This window comes from Hemiscyllium ocellatum, chromosome 1 (genome assembly GCF_020745735.1).
Source record: "Hemiscyllium ocellatum isolate sHemOce1 chromosome 1, sHemOce1.pat.X.cur, whole genome shotgun sequence".
Lineage (NCBI taxonomy): Eukaryota > Metazoa > Chordata > Chondrichthyes > Orectolobiformes > Hemiscylliidae > Hemiscyllium > Hemiscyllium ocellatum.
Genome location: NC_083401.1, coordinates 98,326,642 through 98,349,991, shown reverse-complemented (window position 1 = coordinate 98,349,991; position 23,350 = coordinate 98,326,642). Strand labels below are relative to the sequence as shown.

Sequence of the window (23,350 nt, the reverse complement as noted above, 5' to 3'; positions counted from 1 at the left end):
AAGTCATGCATCAGATGTACAAGACACTGATAAAACCACATTTAGAGTACTGCATACAATTCTGGTCACCTTGCTATAGGAAAGATGTTATTAAACTGGAAGGATGCAAAAAAGATTCATAAAGGATGTTACTGACATTGAAATGTTTGAGTTATGAGAAGCAGGATAAGCTGCAACTTTTCTCCCTGGTGCATAGGAGGCTGAAGGGTGACCAGATAGTAGTTTATAAAATCATGGGGGACATAGGTAAGGTGAATTGCCAAGTGTTTTACCTAGTGTGTGTTTGTATGTGTGTGTGTTTTTTAAGGGCGGGGGGGGGGGGGGGGTGGTGGGGGGGAGAGGAGGAGGGAGGGAGGAAGTGTTGTTCAAAACGAGAAGTAATAGGTTTAAGATGAGAGGAGAAAAATTTAAAAGGGACCTGAGGAGCAAATGTTTCATACAGAGGGTGGTGCGATTACAGAGTGAGCTACCAGAGGAAAGGTTACAGGCAGGTACAATTCCAACATTTAAAAGTCATTTGGAAAGGTACATGCATAGAAAAAGTTTATGGGCTAAATGGGACTAGTTCAGTATAAGAAACCTGGCCAGCATGAATGAGTTGCACCAAAGGGCTGTTTTTGGGTTGTATTATTATAACAGGCCTGGAAAAAAATTATAGCACCTGAACATGATTTATTGAATTGGCAAGTAACTGCAAGGTCAGGGTCGATCCTTCAGACTGAAGTCTGACCTAATAGATCATGTTTATGTTTCTGTAGGCTACTGGACCTTGTGTCCCATGGGAAATAAAGAACTTTTTTTGTGTATGATTAATACTCTTCTTTACATATGTTCACAATTCTTAAGAAAAATACAATCCTTCTTTCAGAGCAAGTGTTAACATATCGATAATGTTAAAATGATGGCAAGCAGCTTTCTTCAACCACTATAGTAATTGGGGTATAAGTTCATCCACAGTGCTGGCAGGGAGGGAGTCCCCAGATTTTGACCTAGCGATGGTAAGGGAATGGTGATATATTTCCAAGTCATCACGGTGTGTGTGCTCAGAAAGAAACTTGCAGCTGATCATGTCCTCGCGAATCAAGTGCCCTTTCCTTCTAGTTGGTATCAGGGATATGCAGAAATGTTAAAATCAAATCAACCATGATCTTACTGAATGGGGTACCTTGCTTGAAGGACTGAGTGGCCTACTTTTGTTCCTTATTAATATGTTTAATAGAGGTTGTAGGTTTGGAAGGTGCTGTTGAAGTAGCCTGGATGAGTAGCTACAGTGCATATTATAGATGGGCTAAGGTGTCAGCTCATCACAGAAACCAACCTTCCATCCATTGACTCCATCTATACTTCCCACTGCCTTGGAAAAGCATCCAACATAATCAAAAACCTCTCCCACCCTCTTCCACTAGGCATAAGGTATAAAAGTTTGAATATACATACAAATAGATTCAAGAATAGCTTCTTCCCTGCTGTTATCAGACTTTTGAACAGGCCTCTCAAGTGTTAATGTTGATCTCCCTCTCTGCACCTACAATACTATATTCTGCACTCTGTTCTACTATCTTGATGCACTTTGTATGGTATGATTTGCCTATATAACATGCAAAACAATGCTTCATTGTATCTCAGTATATGTGACAACAATAAATCAATCAAGCCCAAATGTTATCCACATCTTGCTGGTTAGGGACACAGGTTCTTCCACGTGTAAGAATTTGCAAATGCTACTGAACATTGTGAAATCATCAGGAAACACCCCATCTTCGATTTCAGATCAGAAGTGAAGTTATTGCTGGAGCAGTTGAAGATGGCTGTGCTAAGGACACTCCTAGGAACTCCTACAGTGATGCACATGAGACTGAGATGATCAATTCTCAAAAACCACAACCATCCTCCTTTGTCCGGGTATGCCCCAGCAAATAAAGTTATGCCCTATTTCCTGTGAATTCCAATTTCGTGAGTGCTCCTTCATGCCCTTCTTAGAAAAATGTTACCCTGATGGCAAGGACAGTGATTCTCACCCTGTACCTCTGGAGTGTGCTTTTTTGACCATCTTTGTACTGAGGCTACATTGAATTTATTCAGGAGTTTGAGTGGCTCAGGTGGAACTCAAGCTTAGCATCAGTGAACAGGCTATTGCTCAATAAGTACCTCTTTGTAGTACTATTAATGACCACTTTCATTTCTTTATGATTTAGATGGCAATTGGTTGCATTGAATTTGTCCTTCTTGTGCACATGACATACCTGGGTATCTTTTTGTTTTAGCACTGGCATTTTCCATAGCAGTGTTGTACTTGTACTGGAACAGCTTGGCTAGGGATGCAGTTAGATCTGGAGCACAAGTCGTCAGTACAATTATCAGATTTAGAACCCTAATAATGGACAAACTGTTGAAAGTAGTAACTATTGTCCACTCTTCAAAGCATGAAAATGTCATTGTTGGAGACAACTGCAATTTCACTTTCATGTTGTTCATTACAAAAGATAACAAAAAGAATTCTCGATTTAATTGCATTTATTTGGTTTATGTACAAGGGTAAAGGTGTGAAAATACATCTTAATTTACCAGTTATTGTTGGTAAATATTTGAGTGTCATCGGCAGCAATGAGCAGCAGCAAAATTCAAAGAACTATACCACTATCAAAGTTGATCTAGTTTGGAAACTAAAATAATAGATTACATTCATGACCAATCATTTCTGAGCCAGTTATTTTCAATAAAATAGATTTTTGATTGCTGAAAATATAGGGAATTAAACTGCAGGGGAAAACAATTAGTCTTGACATACATCCTAGATCATATTTATATTTGTTATATCTCTAGTAAATGTTTTAAAAGGTTTCATACAATATAAACAAAATTCTAAATTGCAAGTTCAATAAAATTTTCTCTCATTGTAAAGTTTTCTAGTGTTAGAAAGATGCACATTCACCTTTGGTTTGTTGAACAATGTTAACAAATAACTGAACATTTAATAAATATTATAATACAGTGCAAGATTTCATATGGATTTAAGACTGCTTTAATATCCCCTTCTTTAGTTACTTCCCCAACATTATGTTCTCTGTTCACAACAATATTAAACCAACCATCAAGGTACATCCTCTGAACTCTCCATGAAATCTCGTGAAAGTATTTTGTGTATCTGACAAACCTTACACAGCAAGAATGCGAGTGCATAAATGTGAGCCTTATCATTATTCCATCATACAATAAACTATTAGTACGCCAACTTGATATGGTCAACTATCTATATGATCCTACAGTGAAATAGATGTTCTGCTAGTGAAAATATGACATCTGTTATTCAGTGGCTAAATCTGCTGTAGGTGTTTGGTGTGGCACATCGTGTCCTCATCACTCTACTCTCCAAGTGCAATGAAATGGGAATCCCAGTCTGTCATTCACTTATGCTCTTGATGTCACTGGTATAGCAGTATTCAGTGCTTGTTTAAAATAAAAGTTTGACAGCATCCATGTCTTTATAATGATTCTTGGGGGCAAGTGGGGAAGGGTTTGGGAGTTCTTGAAAGAGACTGTAAGGTGCTGCAAATTGGGGTGAAATACAGGGGTAGAAGCTAACCTAACTGGCTATAAAATTTGTACCTTCCCCTTATGGAAAAGTAAACTAGCTTGCTCCTGTTTCGATTGTTCTCAGTACATCAAGTCTGGAAAACCATGAATTGCAGTTATTCTTCTCCATTTACATGGACTCTAACTTTTCACAGCCAGATCACGATGGACATTTTCCACCAAATTATTAAAATTTATGATGAAATAGGCTTATAGAGGTTTTTACACACTTCATTAATAATAAACAAAGCACATCACAACATACTGTGCTTAAGTTTTAAACTTAATTATGCTTTTGTTGCTTGTTCATGGTATATGACTGTGGCAGGTTAAGCCAGCATTTAATAGAAAACCAATAGGTAAATTCACATTGCTGTTAGAGAGAGAGTTCCAAGATTTTTACCTAGTGATAGTGAAGGACGCTGTCTGGCTTGCAGTAAAATTTGTAAGTGGTGGTGTTCCCTTTTATCTACCACCTTTGTTCTTCTAGTTGGTAGAGTTGATGGGTTTGGAAGGCGTTGTTGGACAAGCATTAATAAGTCACAGCAACTCATCTCGTAAAAGGTACACTGCTGTGATTGTGGCAGTGGTGAAGGGAATAAATGCAGAAGATGATGGATAGGGTGCTGATCAAGTGGGCCAATCGTCTTGGATGGCGTCAAACTTGTTGAGTGCTGTTGGAGCTGCACACATCCAGGCAAGTGGAGAGTGTTCCATTAATTTTTGACTTTGGCCTTGTAGATTCTGGACAGACATTGATGAGACAGGATGTGAGTTACCTGCCACACAATGCCCAGCCTCTGCCACATAATGCCCTGCACTTGTAGCCACAGTATTTTTATGGCTGTTGTTGTTCAGTTTCTAGTCAATTGGGTTGAAGTTAATGAAGGCAAAGGCAACATCTTCAAATATTAAAGGTTGAGGATTGCATTCTGTCTTGTTAAAGATAGTCATTTATTTCCAATTGTGTGACACAGATGTTACTAATCATTACTAACAATTTGTCAGACATGCAACAAATGTGTTGCAACAAATCTATCTACTTTGCTTCTGTTTCTGACAATTTTAATGCTTGAATATTTTTATTTAGCAGCTCTTTTGCTGACATGTTGAGTTTGACTGATGGCCCTACATTTCTACAGGGCTTCTGATAGCAACAATCTCAATAGGCCTATGTTGAATCCATCCCAGAAGCTACAAGCGTCTTGTTCCTGCTGGAAATTTTAACTGACATATTCAGTTCAGCAACCCAATGTTTCCAGGTCATAACTAGTTTTCCATCCTCATTAATTCACTTACACAGGTTTTTGTAAAAGAATTGTGCTCCAGCTTCTGAACAAAGACTGCACTCCTAGTTTTGAATCAGACAAAGCCAACAACTGAAGTTTTCTCAAGTAATCAGTTACCTTCATAAAAACCTAGTTACAGGTACACACTGTTCTCTGCTGTCAACATGCTAATCTACAGTTATCTTCCATTAGCCCCAAGAAAAGGTACTGCAAAACTCTGATCGAAAATTGAGGCTTTAAATTTGGGTCAATGGCTTTACTTCCACATCAGATCATCTCCATTTTTAACAAAAGCAACTTATTTTGTTGGGAAACATCTTTTATGAAGGGAGTCGACATGTCAGGCATAACCCTTCTTCAGGTCCCGAAGAAGAGCTTCTGCCGAAATGTCAACACTCTTGCTCCTCGCTTGCTGCCTGACCTGCTGTGCTTTCTCCAGCCCCGTGCTTTTTCAACTCTGACTCTTCAGGGTCTAAAGTCTTCACTTTCTCCTCAACACCTTCTACACCATAAGAAAAAATAAAAAGAGGATAAAGCATTATTTCAGAGGCAGAATGGATCTGACATCAGAACTAGATCTGAAACTAGATCTATTACTAGTATTTTATTTTTATGTTGTTGCAAGATGTTGGACCATTGGGGTAGGTTAATACATGTATACATCTTAATTTGACTTGTGGAACTGCTGCTCTAGTTAACTAAAAGCTATTAAATGTGTAGCTCAGTAATACAAATAATAGTTCAATAATTAACAGGGATTGTGTGCCATAGTGTTATAGTACAATATTATAACTGGAATTTGAGAAAATCCAGTTCTGGCAGAGGCAATGAAGATTAATAACTGTATAGAATTTGAACAGCAAAATACCTTTTGCTGTATCCTTGAATTTGTAATAGACAGAATTAGACAAGAGATTAAAATTGCACTTAACCTACAGAATTTGCAAAGCAAAAAAGACCACTCATCAAATGATGCTGACAATTTAGCATCCGTTTCAATACAATTGTCATTGACTTGCAGAATGACAGAATAATGAGATAAGGTCATAGCAAAATGAACACCCTTCTCAATAAATGCATGTTAATGTTTAAAATACTGTGAGGTCAATGAGCACCTGCATCAACAGGTAATCTACCTCAAGTGCATATTAAGAAACATTTACTCAGTTACAGCAAAACCATTGCTTCATGTTTCAAATCCTGCACAACCAGTGAAAAGAAAATCCGTCATAAAATGCAGCAGGGTTTCCAGCATCGTGCTTTAATTCAGCAGTCCACAACCAACCAGATTAGCCTCTTTCACAGTCACATTCCATTATTTGATTCATCATCATCAAAAGGTGTGAAAAACCTGGTCGTCTCTCTGCTTTCTGAAATGAGAAACAATGAAATACATTAACAAAATAAATTAAAAATATAATAAATTGAAATTGCATTCAGTGACTGAAAGTTGTAATAAATATCAAGTTAATGTTTTCTCCTCTGTTTAGCATATTTCTAGAAAACCATTATTTTAATATGGTTTTTGAGATAGTGGATGTTTTATGACTTACATTAGTATCAGAAATAATTTAAGCTCAAGCTTTGGCCAAATGTCTATAGTTTGACTTGTGCACAAGCTGATCTCTAATTGTCCTTCCCTCCACAACACATGCCCATCTTGCCCCAACTCCATCATTGAATGATTCCATCATATTTTAGCTCCTGCCACAGAAAAATCACAGTACATTCTCTGTGATTGAGACTACAATGCAATATCTCTGCTAGTCCTCTTCAACCATCATAATTGATTCTGTATAGTAGAATAGCATTATTTGACATCAATGCCACTTTTCATAGCCACAACATCTATAACATTAGCTTCTCTTCCCACTAACTCATCTTTAATGATGGAACAAATGAATGGGAAGCTGAGCATAAGGCCAGAGTCAGAATACTGGGTTAATATAAGGAGCCCTGGATTTGAGGATAGTTAGCATAGTTTGAGGATTGATTAACAGATTTTTAAAAAGGTAGGGTGCAACTGTCGGAGTAGGGAAATAATCAATGGGTTCAACTATTTATAATCTACAAAGATTTGGATGAAGGAAATGAAGTAATATATTCAATATTGCCAATGTTAGAAAACTGGAAAAAGTAGCCTGAGGAAAATGAAAAGAGGCTGCAAAAGAGAACAAATTATTTAAGTGAATAAGCAAGAAGGTTGCAGAGGGAAAATATTGTGGGGAAATGTGAAATTACCCACTTAGTCAGAGTCATACAGCACGGAAACAGACTTTTCAGTCCAACCAGTCCTTCTCAAACATAATCTCAAACTCTATTAGTCCAACCTGCCTGCTCTTGGCCCACATCCCTCCAAACCTTTCCTATTTAAGCGACATGATGGCTCAGTGGTTAGGCACTATTGCCTCACAGCACCAGGGTCCCAGGTTCGATTCCAGCCTCGGGTGACTGTGTGGAAATTGCACATTCTCCCCTTGTCTGCGTGGGCCTGCTCTGGTTTCCTCACAAAATCCAAAGATGTGCAGGCTAGGTGAATTGGCCATGCTAAATTGCCCATAGTGTTAGGTGCATTAGTCAGAGGGAAATGGGTGTGGGTGGGTTACTCTTCAGAGGGTCGGTGTGGACTGGTTGGGCTGAAGGGCCTGTTTCCACACTGTGTGGAATCTAATCTATTCATGTATTTATCAAAATCTGTTTTAAACGTTGTAATTGTACTCACATCCACCACTTCCTCAGGAAGTTCATTCCGGGAACCACACTGTATAAAAAAATTGCTCCTCACGTCTTTTTAAAATCTCCCTCCTCTCACCTTTAAAATGTGGCCCCCAGACTTGAAATCCCTCATTCCAGGGAAAAGACAACTACCATTAACTCAATTTATACCCCTCATTATTTTATAAACTTTTATCAACCTTTATCAACCTCCTACACTCCAGTAAATAAAGTCCCAGCCTATCCATCTTTTCTTTATAACTTAAACCTTTCAAACCCTGCAACGTCCTGGTAGATCTCTTCTGAATCCTTTTCAGCTTAATAATATCCTTGCTAGAAGTGGACGACCAGAACTGGACACAGTATTCCAGAACAGGCCTCACCAATGTCCTGTACAACCTCAACATGGCTTCCCAATTCCTATATTCAAAGAACTCAACAATGAAGGCAAGTGTGCCAAATGCCTTTTTAACCAAGTTGTCTATATTTGACGCAAACTTCAAAGAATTATGTACATGCACACCTAGGTTCCTCAGTTCTACAACATTATCCAAGGCCTTGCCATTAATTACACAAGCCCTACCATTATTTCTTGTACCAAAATGCAAAACCTCAGATTTATCCAGATTGAATGCCATCTGCCATTTTTCAGCCAATTTACCGGTATGATCAAGACCCCTTTGTGATCTTAGAAAGCTTTCTTCACTGTCTACTATTCCACCAATTTAGAGTAGCCCACAAACTAACTATCCATACCTTCTATATTCTTATCCAAATCATTTATATAAATGACAAACAAAAGAGGACCCAGAACCGATCCCTGTGGAACATCAGTCGTAACAGGCCACCAGTCCAAAAAGCAATTCTCAGTCTCCTGCCATTAAGCCAATTATGTATCCAATTGGTAAGCTCGCCCTAAATCCCATGTGACCTAACATTACTAATTAGTCAACCATGTGGAACCTGGGCAGAGGCTTTACTTAAGTCCAAGTAAACGTCTCCTGCTCTGCCCTCATCAATCTTTTTGGCAACTTCCTCAAAAAAACTCAAGTGTGTGAGACACTATTTTCTTAACACAAAACCAAGCTAATTATTCCTAATCAATTTCTGTCTCTCTAAATGTCCACAAATCCTCTCTTTTATAATCACCTCCAATAGTTTACCCACAACCAAAGTCAGGCTCTCAGGTCTGTAAGTCCCTAGTTTCTCCTTGTAACTTTTCTTAAACAAAGGTACAACATTATTAGCCACCGTCCAGTCATCAAGCACTTCACCTATAGTTATAGATGATGCAAATATTTCTGCAAAGGGTTTCGGATTTTTCTTCCTTACTTCCCACAATGTTCTGGGATACATTGGGTCTCGGAGATTTATCTACTTTTATAGTCTCTAAGACCTTGCGACCTACCTCTTCTGTAATGTGAGCTGTTTTATTTAAAACATCAAAATTTATTTCTCTGCATTCTCTAGACTCCATTTCTTCCTCCACAGTAAAAACTGACAAAATATTCATTAGTCTCTCTCTCATCTCCTAAGGCTCAACACAAAGATGACCTCCTTGATCTTTAAGGAGCTCTCTCTAATTCCCATCTTGCTCTTAATGTATTTGTAGAATCTCTTTGGATTGTCCTTCTGCCAAATCCCCTCTTTGCCTTCCTGATTTCATTTGGTAGGCAGAATAGAAAAACAAGTTTTGAAAAGTGACAGACTAGTAAACACCATTATTTAGAAGTTCCTTGTACTTAAAGCATAAAGTTAACATTCAAGTATAACAAGCAATAAGACAGACAAATTGTATTTTAATCTTTGCGGCAAGATGATTTAATATATAGAGGTAAAGAGTTCTTATTATAATAACAGGGGCCTTTTATAGAAACCTATCTGGAATGCCTTGTTCAATTTTGGGATCCTTATCTAGTGTGGTATATACTCAGCTTACAGAGGGTCAAAGTTCACTAGGTTGATTTCTCTAAAGAGAGGGCTGTTGTTTGAAAAGAGATCAACTGGAATGGGCCTATATTTTCTGGAGTTGAGACGAATAAGGATCTTGCGTTTCAATGAAATCATTTCAAAGGGCTGAACAAGTTCAATGTTAAGAGGCTAGTTTTCCTCCGGTCAGTCTAGAACAAAGAATCTTAGACTTAGGATAATGAGTTAGCCATTTAGGTTTTGGAGGAGAAGAATGGTCATGATCTGGGAATATAAATCTTTAGATTTTCTGTCGATGATTATTTTCTTAGAAAGTCAAAGGATATGGAAATAATATGGAAAGGTGGAGCTGATATAGAGTTATGCCTATAGTGATTCTGTGATTAACTGTAGAGTTCATTGGAAGACTTTTAAAACACTATCTACATTGGATTTTCAATGTTATAAATTGGAAATGTGGTAAAGTTTAAAACTGTTACCCATCACTGCCTGTAAGCTCTTATTCAAGCATACACAATCCTGATTTGGAATTATATCACTGTTTATTCACTGTCACTGGATTAAAATCCTGGAACTCAAATGATTCCTATGGATTGCAGTGGGTGAAAAAGGTGGCTCATTACCTGCTTCTTAAGGCACTTAGGAATGGGTTATATATGCAGGTCTTGACAATGATGCCCATATCCCATGAAAGGCAATAAAACAAAATGTTTCTCATTCAGATCACTAGCACCACATCAAACATGGAGTCAATATATGCCAATTGTTCACCCTGATTTTACATAAGCATTTCATTATTATTTTTGGACACAGCATAAAAGGTAAATTAACTTCCATTATACACAATCATGAATATATCCGGAAAGCAACTTGGAGCTAATGAAATACTCAAAGCCACTAAATGGTATTTTCTACCTTTGCTTGGATTGGATATCATTAGATTCGAAACTAGAAAATATAACTCATTTATTCAAAAATGTAGGCAGACAGAAGCAGGAAATTTTACATTAGTAAACTTCACATCTGCCATGGAAAGATAATAGAAGCTATTATTAGTAACATTTTAGCAAGCCACTTAGAGAAGTTCAAGATATAATTAAGCAGCCAATGTGGTTTTGTAACTGGTGGTGATTTTAGTCTATTGGTCATCTTGCCTCCACCATTGAAAATCGTTGAAGTAGTAACGTGCTGTGGATAAAGGAGACCGTGCGAAATGTACTGTACTTAGATTTCTAGAAAGCATTAGCTAAGATGTCAGATCAAAAGTTCTTGAGGATAATAAATATTCATCATGGGTAGGGCAACATGTTGGCATGGATTGAAAATTGGATGGCTAATAAGAGTAGAAATAAATAAGTAATTTTCTGGCTAGCAAGATGTAATGTGTGCTGTACCATAAGGATCAGTGCTGAGATTCAACTGTTCATAATTTATATAAATGACTTGGATGAAAGGATGGAAGGTATGATTGCTAAATTTGCTGATGAAACAAAGATAGATAGGGAAAGTAAGTTATGAAGACGGCAAAGGAAACTTTAAAAAAAAGTGTTTCAGATATGGAAAATAGAGGGCAGTGTGGAAAAATGTGATATTTCCACTTTGGCCAGAATACGAAAAATGTATTATTTAAATGGCGGGATATCACAAACCTCGAGATGCTGAGATGCCCTAGTACATGAATTACAAAAGGTTTCTATGCAGATACAGCAAGTAATTAGGAAAGCTAATAGAGAGTGTTATTATTAATTGCAATGGGAATTGAATATAAAATAGAAAGTATAAAAGAAGCTGGTCTTCAAATATTCAGGGCATTGTTGAAACTAAATATGTAATCCTGTATATTGTCATGTTATTTAAGGAATTATGTAAATGCATTGAAAGCAGTTTAGAGAAGAATTACCAGACTAAAACCTGGAATGATTCAAATTAGAGGAAAGGTTGAACAAGTTAAAGGAAAAAGTAAAGTCACGGTGGTCTTACCAGACCTTAGGGCTGCTTTCTCATTAGAGAGAGGGGTGACTGGTGGTGATCAACAGATCAAAACCACCATGTTTCATGCAAAGCGTGAGGTTGAGAAGGCGAGTCCTTCATGGTAATCTCAGCTGGCAAGGGAATTGAAACCACACTGTTGGTGTCACTCTGCATCATAAACTACTAGGCTAGTACCCAGTGGATTTGATTGAATTGTCTTAATTGAAACAGAAAAGATCGAGAGGCCTTAACAAGTGCATGTGAAAAGAATGTTTATTTTGTTGGAGATTCTAGAACTAGGGGTCATTATTTAAAAACAAGAGGTCACCCATTTATGATGGAAAGGATGAGAAATCTTTTTCTCACAAAGGGCTGAGTGTCTTTTGAACACTCTTCCTCAATAGGTATGGAAGCACAAACTTTCAGTATTATTAGGGAACAGGTCAATAGATTTTCATCAAAAAGAGATGAAAGGTCATTAAGGGATGGTGGGCATTTAAGAGTAATCATCTTACTGAATGGGGAACAGGCTTAAGGAGTTGCAGTTTACATTTATCTGCCATGTGCATATTTTCTGTTATGGGAAATCAAAGTATAACTAGCATAAGTGTATTAAAAACAACTTTGCTAATTTATTCACTAATATCAAAGTGACAGCTTTAAGCAATAGCTAAATTCAGTTAAAACAAAATTAGCACTAACCTCATGCCAACATTGATTCATGATCTCATACACTGCCTTCGATGCTTGTTTTGGTCGATACAGTCGACAACCAGATGAAATGAACTCAACAACTTCAGCATTTGTTTTGGTTTCAAATGGCATCTTGCCCTCATTATAAACTTCCCACATCAAAACCCCTGCAAATTAAACATTTGTTGTTGACTTCACAAGTGCAAACTAATCTTAAGTCAAAGTAATCACTTCATTTATGAAAAACATCACCATTATGGCTGAAAACAGGTAGACTGAATTATCCGGGATTTAAACCCTCCAACCACAAGGGATGAATGCAGATTTCTCCAGCTTTCTCATTTCCCCTCCCCCCACCTTTTCTCAGTCCCAACCCTCAGACTCAGCACCACCTTCTTGACCTGCAATCTTCTTCCCGACCTCTCCGCCCCCACTCCCTCACCGGCCTATTGCCCTCATCTTAATCTCCTTCCACCTATCGTATTCCCAAAGCCCCTCCCCCAAGTCCCTCCTCCCTACCTTTTATCTTACCCTGCTTGGCACACCCTCCTCATTCCTGAAGAAGGGTTTATGCCCGAAACATCGATTCTCCTGTGCCTTTGATGCTGCCTGACCTGCTGCACTTTTCCAGCAACACATTTTTAAGTTCTGATCTCCAGCACCTGCAGTCCTCACTTTCTCCTCCTGAATTATCCGAGACAATAGCTAATTTTTAGCAAATTGCTGACTTTTCATTTATCCAAGTGGTTCGAGAAAGGATACAATCATGTGATATCCAACAAAATGGGCGAAGTGCACCTAGTCTGGAAATAATTTTCCAATTTTACATACAAATTGTGGAGCCTCACTATCCAATGGATTATATTGGAAAATTTGTCAATGTGCTACACACTATTTATTAGTAACATTAAGTGCTATTGATCTTTGCAGTCCGTGATTACAATTGGAAGTAACTTTCTAATAGTTTGTTAAGCACTAGTTTGAATGTGATACATCATTAGTTAGATAAAGGTAGGTAACAATTGGAGATGGTTGACTGATAGCAGAGGACAAACCAGCTGTCAGCATGGAATGCTTCAATCTCATTAATATAGTGAAGGCAGCATCATGCTCTCTAGACAAGGTGTTCAGGAAGTCTTCTCACAGTCTTCCTCCTCTCCTTTTGGTCTGACTTCTATCTGCCTGGCAAGGACTGCTCAATGAAGACTGCTTTCAAGGATAAGTCCCCAAAGAAGAACTCCCCTCTGCCCAACCTGGATACAACTTATACAAATGCAATGTTGGCATTTATTTTGAGCGCACTTGAATATAAAAGCAGGGATGTATATCTGAGGTGAAAATGTGTTGCTGGAAAAGCGCAGCAGGTCAGGCAGCATCCAAGGAATAGGAGATTTGACGTTTTGGGCATAAGCCCTTCTTCAGGAATGAGGAAAGCGTGTCCAGCAGGCTAAGATAAAAAGGTAGGGAGGAGGGGCGATGGAGATGCGATAGGTGGAAGGAGGTCAAGGTGAGGGTGATAGGCCGGAGTGGGGTAGGGGTGGAGAGGTCAGGAAGAAGACTGCAGGTTAGGAAGGCGGTATCACCCTCACCTTGACCTCCTTCCACCTATCGCATCTCCATCGCCCCTCCCCCAAGTCCGTCCTCCCTACCTTTTTATCTTAGCCTGCTGGACACACTTTCCTCATTCCTGAAGAAGGGCTTATGCCCGAAACGTCGAATCTCCTGTTCCTTGGATGCTGCCTGACCTGCTGCGCTTTTCCAGTCACACATTTTCAGTTCTGATCTCCAGCATCTGCAGACCTCACTTTCTCCTCCATGTATATCTAAGACTCTATATTCTAAATGTGGTCTGACCAGAGCTTTATTGTGCACAGTTTTGGGCCCCATATCTCTGGAAGGTTGTACTGGTCCTGAAGCGGGTTCAGAGGAGGTTCACAAGAATGGTCCCAGGAATGAAAAGCTTACCATATGAGAAATGTTTGAGGACTCTGGGACCACATTCGATGCAACTTAGAAGGATGAGGGGGGGGAAGATCTAACTGAAACTTACAGAATATTAAATGGCCTGGACAGAGTGGATGTTGGGAAGACGTTTCCGCTGGTAGGAGAGATTAGGACCCAAGGGCACAGCCTTAGAGTAAAGGGAAGACCTTGAGGAACAGAGATAAGGAGAAACTTCTTCAGCCAGAGAGTGATGAATCTATGAAATTCACTGCCACAAAAGGCAGTGGGGGCTAGATCATTGAGTATATTTAAGTATATAAATAGGTTCTTGATCAAGGGGATTAAGGGTTACAGGGAGAAAGTGGGAGAATGGGATTGAGAAACTTATCAGCCACGACTGCGTGGCAGAGCAGACCCAATGGGCTGAATAGCCTAATTTCTGCTCTTATGGATTAGATTGGATTCCCTTCAGTGTGGAAATAGGCTTTAGCCCAACAAGTCCACACCGACCCTTCGAAGAGTAACCCACCCAGACCCATTCCCCTCTGACTAATGCACCTAGCACGATGGGCAATTTAGCATGGCCAATTCACCTGACCTGCACATCTTTGGACTGTGGGAGGAAACTGGAGCACCCAGAGGAAACCCATGCAGACATGGGGAGAATGTGCAAACTGTACACAGTCGCCCAAAATTGGAATTGAACTCAGGTCCTTAGCTCTGTGAGGCAGCAGTGCTAACCACTGTCCCGCCCTCAATTGTCTGAACTTTATTTGGCCAATGGTCAAGGCACTGCTACTCATAATGATGTCCTTTGTTCCCACTTCTGCCTTCATCTGAGAATTAGTTTTTATTCTAGGTCTCTGCACAGATCCTCCAATGCAGATTTAGCTTCCCTAATATCCTTGGCCTCAGCATAATTATTCCAGTGAGGAATTAGTGTCTCCTAGCACCTCCTGCCCCGAGTACTCCTCTCTGAGCCTGACACTTATTGATACATCATATTTCTAGGGGCAGCTTATGTTCTCAGAGTCGATCAATTGTCTGAACCTTATTTGGCCAATGGTCAAGGCAATATACTCATAACAATGTCCTTTGCTCCCACACTTGCCTTCATCTGAGAATTAGTTTTCATTCCTTCTAAGAACAAAACCTTAAACTTCAAAAACAATACATTGATAATATGGTGTGCTTGATGCTAAACAAATTGCTGATCCTATTTTTGGGCATTATGAGCACCACGATTTTTATAATTCTTCCATTTGTTTTCCAATACTAAAATCTTGGAAAGTTAATTTTTGCTAAAGTAACTATTAAATTAAATCTCAAGGAATATTCAGTTTTAAGGGACACCAATATTGGACAGTAGATTGCTGGAAAATAGTTTATGTGAACTCAACGCGATGAGGCCTCAACCAAAATAACTTGAATTTGGACAAATTACCTTTTCTGCTCAAAATAAACTGGATTTAAATAGGTGATTGAAATTTGTTTGTAGATTTTATTTTGTCGATATGAATAATAAAATGTTAATTGATAAAACTTACATATGGAATAAATTTTAAAAGAATCTCTAATAACCAAGTTTTAGCTGACTTTTTAAAAACTATTATTGCTTTGCTTATAATGCTCATCTCAAAAGTGTCAGCATTATTAATTGCAAATTGCATTATTGCAAATGTATTTGACAGAAAATGATTTCCTTTATCCTTTCATGGGATGTGCATATCACTGCCACAACAAATACATTGCTTTGCCATTTCTGAGGGCAGTGAAGAATCAACCACAATACAGTGGGCCAACAGCCACTATAGTCCTATAGCCACTATAGACTAGACTTGATAAGGACAGAAAATTTTCCTCATGAAGACATTCACACTTATAATTTCTTTTAGGATGTAAGTTTTGGGGAATTGTAAAAACATGGATTTATTTCAAGTTTTGTGCGAACTACTGCAGTGGTTTATTTAAAAGTGGTAATTTAATGGTCACTGAACACATCATAATACATATCACCATAAGACAGTACGATGAAGGAATAAAACAAGACCATTCAGATCAATGAGTCTGCTCCACCATCCGATGAGATCTTGGCTGATTTAATACAACACAACTCCTCTTTCCTGCCTTTTCCCTACATCATATTCCATCCGCCAAGATTTTGCCCACTCACTTAACCTGTCTAAATATCTGTGCAGACTTTTATGTCATCTTCACAGAGCATTCATGATGGCACTGGATGATTTTTTCAACAGAAACAGTGTGCAGGGATATGGAGAAAGGCGGGTGATTAGTACTAGGTAATAAAACCAACCCAGGCATGAGGGGTCAAATGGCCTGCTCCTGTACTGTAACAATTCTGTGATTGCGACTTACAAGCCAGTTAGCTTAACATCTGTTGTTGGGAAAATGTTAGACATAATTATAAATGAGTAACAGCAGAGCATTTAGATATACATAGTATTATCAAGTAGCATCAGCTTGGCTTCATGAAGGGAAAACCATGCTTAGCAAATTTACTAGAACTCTTTGAGGAGAAAATAATATATTTGAATTTTCAGAAGATGTTCATAAGTGCCATTAGGCTATTTAACAAGGTAAGAGCCCACAGTTTTGGAAGTAGCACATTAGCATGGAAAGAGGATTGGTAACTAATAGAAGACCAAAACAAAAACAAATTGCTAGAGAGAGTCAGCATTTGTGAAGCAAAAGTGGAGTTAACATTTCAGATCCTGTGATCCTGCTTCCTTAATAGGAGACAAGAGTTTGAATGAGGAAGGCATTCTCAAGATGGCAACCTGAAACTAGTGGAGCGCCACAGAGATCAGCTCTGAGACCACAATTATTTACCACATATATTAATTTGTTTTCTCCTGAAGGGTACATGTGTATATGTTTGTGGTTATTTATAATGATTAACATTTTTTCTTCTATGTTTGCAAATTATTAACCTATTCTTGTGTTCTCATTGAACTACTTTTATTTTGGCAACATCCAAAAATTCTGTTTATTAATCAAAATATTCTGTCTGTCAAGTCAGTCAGTCAATGAGATCAAGCTAATTTGTATTAGTCACTTGATGGTAGATCGTTTTATTAAAAAACAGAAGGTTCTTAAATTAGCCATCTCAGTAACTAGAAAATGTAATTTTATCTTGAGAGCTGTGGAGTAATGGGATAACAGCAAAAGTGCATTCCTCCGGAGTTTGTCTTAAAAACTAATCTGACCGTTTCGTGGTCATCAAGCTTTGATTCCAGATTTTGTTGATCGAATTTAAATTCTATTGGCTGTCATGGCAATTTGAAACCATGGGTTTCTGGGTGGTGACATTACCATTAAATCATCTCTACGTAAAAATTATACTTGGAGACATATGCTTGCACATATAAAATAAAGTTCCTTACCAAATGACCACACATCAGATTTACTGCTGAACTTAGAATAATGTAGCACCTCAGGAGGTGACCATTTCACAGGAAACTTGGCACCTGAAGAACTAGTGTACTGATCATCCAAGACATACCTAAAGACGATGCAATTAAATAAAGATATATTTGTTAACAAATCATAGAACCTTGAGCGTAAGAGATCACCTTACACATTGCAAACAAGTGATGCTTGTTCTACATAAAGTCAATCTACAATAATCTATTTTTCTGCTCTTCCCCATGCTTATTATATTCAGTGTTCCTCTAATTGTCAGTTATGTTTCAAGGTGGAAATTTAGTGTTGAAAACATATCAATAGCACTTGTTCGAATGCATTCAATATTGTAATAAATCCAAACAAAAATACTTCCAATTTCTTCTTTTTTGCATTTCATTCAAATATCAAATTTATGTTTCCTTGTTACAGATTCATTGACTGGTGGAAATAAATTTTCATTATTTTTATTCACAAACTGTTTTAACATTAACTTGGTTTAGCTCGTTGGTCACCTCTGAAAGTTTAGTTTGAAACCGCACTCCAGAAATTGAGGAACCTACCTAACCTAACATGCTCGTGCAATTGTAAATGGACGCTGCACTGTCAGAGATGTTATTCTTTTCATAAATATTCCAAAATACCTTTTCAAGTGGTTGAGATGGACATTCAAATTCTATGATACTACTTGAAGAATGTTAATTTTTTTAAAAATTTAAGACAATATTATTTTCCAGTAATATCAATAGATTTTAATGCTCATGTTCCCTAGGATGACATTTTAAGTGATGACTGTTTATAAAGAAATCACCCCCTGAACAAAGGAATAGGAGTAGGAAAAGGCCTTTCAGCTTCACAAACTAGCTTTATCATTCAATGAGATCAATCTGTATTATTACTTCAGTTACTTGCCAAAGCTTTATATCCCTTAATGCCAATGACTAGCAATTATTTATCAACCTTAGATTAAAGTTATTAACATCTACCATTTTTATTGGAGAGGATTCCATACTTCCATCATATTTTGTGTAAAGCTTATCTCCTGAATGGCCTATTTCTAATTGTAAGGTTTTATCTCAGTGTCTTCAACTTCACTACCATTGGGAAAAGTTTCTATCTATCCCATCAATTCTTTTGAAAATTGGAAAATATATATTAAAGCTCTTTTTAATGTTCCATATTTTTATTACAAGCAATTGCCATTTTGTTCAAAGTTGATTAGAAAACCTGGGAAACTGATTTAAGTTTGAGATGGGTTCTGCCATGAACAACAGTACTCATTCAGTTGTAAATAACCAGATAGAATGATCACAGCTAGGTTTGCAGGAAGCACATAGTCCACTTCAAATTATTACGATAGATGGTTATGATCAGTAAAATTCTAGCTATGCCCATGCACACAAAAACCCAAAAATTTATTCTAGCCAAACTTCAGGTAACCTGTCCTATGAGAATCATACAGCCATAGAGTATGAAGAGGCTCTTCAGGCCATCAGGTCCGTGACACCAATCTATCATCTCTAGACTAACAAGCTTGCACGTTATGACATTTCAAATGCTACCCAAGTTTCTTTTAAAGGTTGTGAGGTTACCCACCTCAACTACTCTCCCACACAATGGACTACACGTTTTTTTTATTAGAAGTATTTTTTAAAAGTGAGATTCTATCTGACCAAGTTTATCAGGCTAACTTGACTGAAATTTATGAAGAAGTGACCAGGTGTGTAATTATGGAAACGTATAGTCTTCTTGGATTTTAGTAAGTCTTTTGATAAGGTGCCTAATAGGATACTGATAGCAAATGTAAGAGCGCATGGGATCCAAAAAAATTGGCTAATTGGACACAGAACTGGCTGAGTGGCAGGAAGCAGAGAAATGATGGTCAAAGGATGTTTTTGTGACTGGAGGCCTGGGTCCAGCGATGTTCTGCAGGAATCAGTGTTGGGGCCCTTGCTGCATGTGGTATATATAAATGATTTTGATTTAAATTTTGGAAGGCTGATCAGTAAATTTAGAGGCATAGAAATGTACAGCATGGAAACAGACACTTCCATTCAACTCATCCATGCTAACCAGATATCCTAAATTAATCTAGACCCATTTGCCAGCATTTGGCCCATATTCCTCTAAACCCTTATGCATATAACCATCCACTGCCTTTTAAATACTTTAATTGTACCAGCATCCACCACATCCTCTGGCACTCATTCCACACACACATCACTCTCTGTGTGAATAAGTTGTCTTTAAGGTCATTTTCAAATCTTTCCCTTCTCACCTTAATGTATGCCCTTTAGTTTGATTCCTAGACACTGCGGAAAAGACCTTGAATAGTCACTCTATGCCTCTCTATCCCTCTATAAACCTCTAAGATCACCCCACAGCCTCCAATGCTCCAGGGAAAGTAGCCCCAACCTAGTTAGCCTCTCCTTATAGCTCAAACTTTCCAATCCTGCTACATCCTTGCAAATCTTCTCTGAACCCTTTCAAGTTTAATGCCATCTTGCCTATAGCAGGGATACCAGAATTGAATGTAGTATTCCAGAAGTCCAATGGGTACAGCAACCAATGTCCCGTACAGACGCAACATGACCTCCCGACTCCTAAACTCAATGCACTGACCAGTAAAGACAAGTGTACCAAAAGCCTTCTTCACTATCCTGTATACCTACGACTCTACTTTCAATGAAAGTATGAATCTGCACCCCAAGGTCTTTTTGGTCAGTAACAGTCCACAGGACCCTACCAGTAAATGCATAAGTACTGCCTGATTTGACCTAGCAAAGCGCAGTGCCTCACATTTATTTAAATTAAACTCCATCTGCCACTTCTTGGGCCATTGGCCCATTTGATCAAGGTCCCATTGTACTGAGAGGTAACCTTCTTCACTGTCAATGATGCTACCAATTTTGGGTGTTATCTGCAAACTTACAAATCATACCCCCTATATTCATATCCAAATATAGGGGCAACACAGTGGCTCATTGGTTAGCACTGCTGCCTCACAGCGCCAGGGACCTGGGTTCAATTCCAAACTCGGGCAACTGTCTGTGTGGAGTTTGCACATTCTCCCAGTGTCTGCGTGGGTTTCCTCCGGGTGCTCTGGTTTCCTCCCACAATCCAAAGATGTGCAGGTTAGGTGAACTGGGCATGCTAAATTGCCCATTACTCAGGGGTACATATGGGGAATGGGTCTGGGTGGGTTACGCTTCGGGGGGTCGGTATAGACTTGTTGGGCCAAAGGGCCTGTTTCCATATTGATGGTAATCTAATCTAATCATTTATGTAAATGACAAAATGCAGTGAACCTAGCACAGTTCTTGTGGCACGTTGCTGGTTACAGGCCTCCAGTTTGAAAAGAAACCCTCCATCACTACCCTCTGTCTCCTATCCATTGATAGTTTGCTAATTTTATGAAAATTGGTGGGATGGTGAATAGTGAGAAGGATAGCTTTATACTACAGTAGGATATAGGTGGGCTGCTCAGATGAGCTGATCAGTGGCAAGTAGAATTCAATCTGGATAAAGTGAGATTTCACTACTCTCTCATGGGACATGCGTGTTGCTGGCTGGTCTGCGTATATTGCACGATTTGCCCCTGATAAAGTAGTGATGAATTGTCTTCTTGAACTATGCAGTCAATGTTATTAGAAATTGAATTCCAGATAATATAGTGATGCAATTAAGTTTGACAAACAGGGGATGAGAATATGGCAAGGCAAGGGACTCTACAACTAGCAGGTATTAAAAAGAACATTATATTTGATAGTACAGAATTTGAATATTGCTGAACATCATTTTCGTGAGAGCTTTTCATCAGGACAATTCACAAGGATTACAAAAACAAAGGAAAACAACATTTCTGATGTATGAGGGGCAAGAGGACTCTGAATAGTAGAAGTGTTGCCCCAGAGAATGCACTAACCTAATAAGTGCAAAATGAAAAATTTAGAAAATGTGTCTTTTTCAGCAATATTCAAGGAAATGATCATTTTCTCTCTCTCAGGAACTATATCCTTTTTGTTGAAATAAAAACTCCAGTTGTTTAGCTACATTTGAAATAATTTAGAAAAATTGAATGAAATTTCTATAAATTAAATGAATATATTCCATCAGTGTGCTGACAGCACAATACAAAAGCAGCTCTGGAAATTGTTCCATTACTGTGCTTAGAAAGCAAAAGATTCAGTTATATTATCAAAGATCTGGCTAAAGATATAAATCTAAGGTTTTTGGAGAAACTGCAGCCTTGAACTACAAACTTCACTGAATATAAAATGCAATAGACAGTAAATTGATAGATGTTATTTTGAAAATTACTTTGAAATGTGTAATATTTTAATGGACTTATTTACTTTTAGATACAAGAAATTTCAGTTCCTGATGCTTGGCAGCAAAGTTAAAATCATTAAGTTAAAGGGATGGTGACAGCATGGATAGAAAAAAATAGTGATAAGTGCTGTCTCTGGAACAAAGTTTGTAATGCTGTGCAGGGATTAGTACAAGCACCAATTATTTTCTTATCCTGTATTAAATGAAAGACTTGAGTGGGCAGGGGGCAATTTCACATTTCGTGCATGATAAAGAGGGAGTATTGCAAACAAAGAGGATGACTGTGATAGACTTCAAGAGACAGAGAAATTAATGATATGACTGACAAAGTGGCAGATGAAATTTAATGCACAGAAGTGTGGAGTGACATATATTTTTATCAGAACAGTGAGAAAAGGAATACAAAGTAAGAATCTATGGGGTGCAGAAGCAAAGAAATCTCAAGATATATGGTCACAGTTGTTGAAGATAGCAGGGCGGGTCAAGAAAGGGGTTAAGATACATGACATTCTAGATTTTACAAAAACTTAATATTTGGTGAACCTTTACAAAACATGATTTGGCCTCAATTGTAGTATTATGCCCATGCTTTAAGAAATATGTTCAGACATTAGAGATGGTTCATTAGAAAAGATTCAGAGAATGCTTCCAGGAATCAGTTACATGGATAGACTGGAGAAGCTAGAGCAATACAGATTTTAAAAGGTTTGATAATGGTGATCAAAATCTTGGGAACTCTGGACATAGTACAGAGAAAAAGAACTGTTCTGTTTTGGAAGAATCACGAACATGAGGACAATGGTTTAAGACGAATGTCAAAAGATTCAAAAGTGACACTGGGAAAAAAAAATTATTAGAGAATAATTAGGATCTGGAATGTACTGCCAGGAATAGAACTGGCTGCCTCACAGAAACTAGCACACATACTACAGGTCAAATGGTCTCCTAGTGTGCTATAAAAGGACACTCATGAATTTTCTGAAAAGGGAATAATTTGCATCAAATGTCTGAGGCCTAATGAAACAAAGTTTTGAGTTTATATAGATAGTTCCCATTGTAAATATGATATGGAGATGCCGGTGTTGGACTGGGGTATACAAAGTTAAAAATCACACAAAACCAGGTGTCCAACAGGTTTAATTGGAAGCACTAGCTTTCAGAGCACTGCTACTTCATCAGGTAGTTGTAAATATGGACATATAATGGATAAGTGAAATAAACAGTGAATTGGAAATAATGGCAACAGGAATTTGATTTTGTAGCAGTAGTGTATGTGTGAGGGTTACTTAGGACAGTCGGCAAGATAGCTAATTGTGACAGAGAGAGAGGCCAATATCATGGGTTGAATTCCCACACGAGCTGAGGTTATCACGAAGGATTCACTTTATTAACCTCTCCCCAGAGGCGAGTCGTAGTGAGCCTCAGGTTAAATTAGTTATCTATTTCTAATGACAGAACAGCCCTATGATCTGGTAAGACTA

At 38.1% G+C, this 23,350-nt stretch overlaps 1 protein-coding gene across 4 annotated transcripts in view; it reads right to left on the bottom strand.

Moving 5' to 3' along the window:
- Positions 1-2,517: 2,517 nt before the first annotated feature.
- Positions 2,518-23,350, bottom strand: part of tec (tec protein tyrosine kinase) — a 162,230-nt gene continuing 141,397 nt past the window's right edge. For all 4 annotated transcript variants that reach the window (XM_060824401.1, XM_060824420.1, XM_060824412.1 and 1 more), the window contains exons 16-18: positions 17,519-17,637; positions 12,180-12,337; positions 2,518-6,232 (exon numbers count right to left, since the gene is read on the bottom strand). In XM_060824401.1, coding sequence (XP_060680384.1) covers positions 6,152-6,232; positions 12,180-12,337; positions 17,519-17,637 — 358 coding nt within the window. In that variant the 3' untranslated portion in view covers positions 2,518-6,151. The remainder of the gene's footprint in view (positions 6,233-12,179; positions 12,338-17,518; positions 17,638-23,350) is intronic.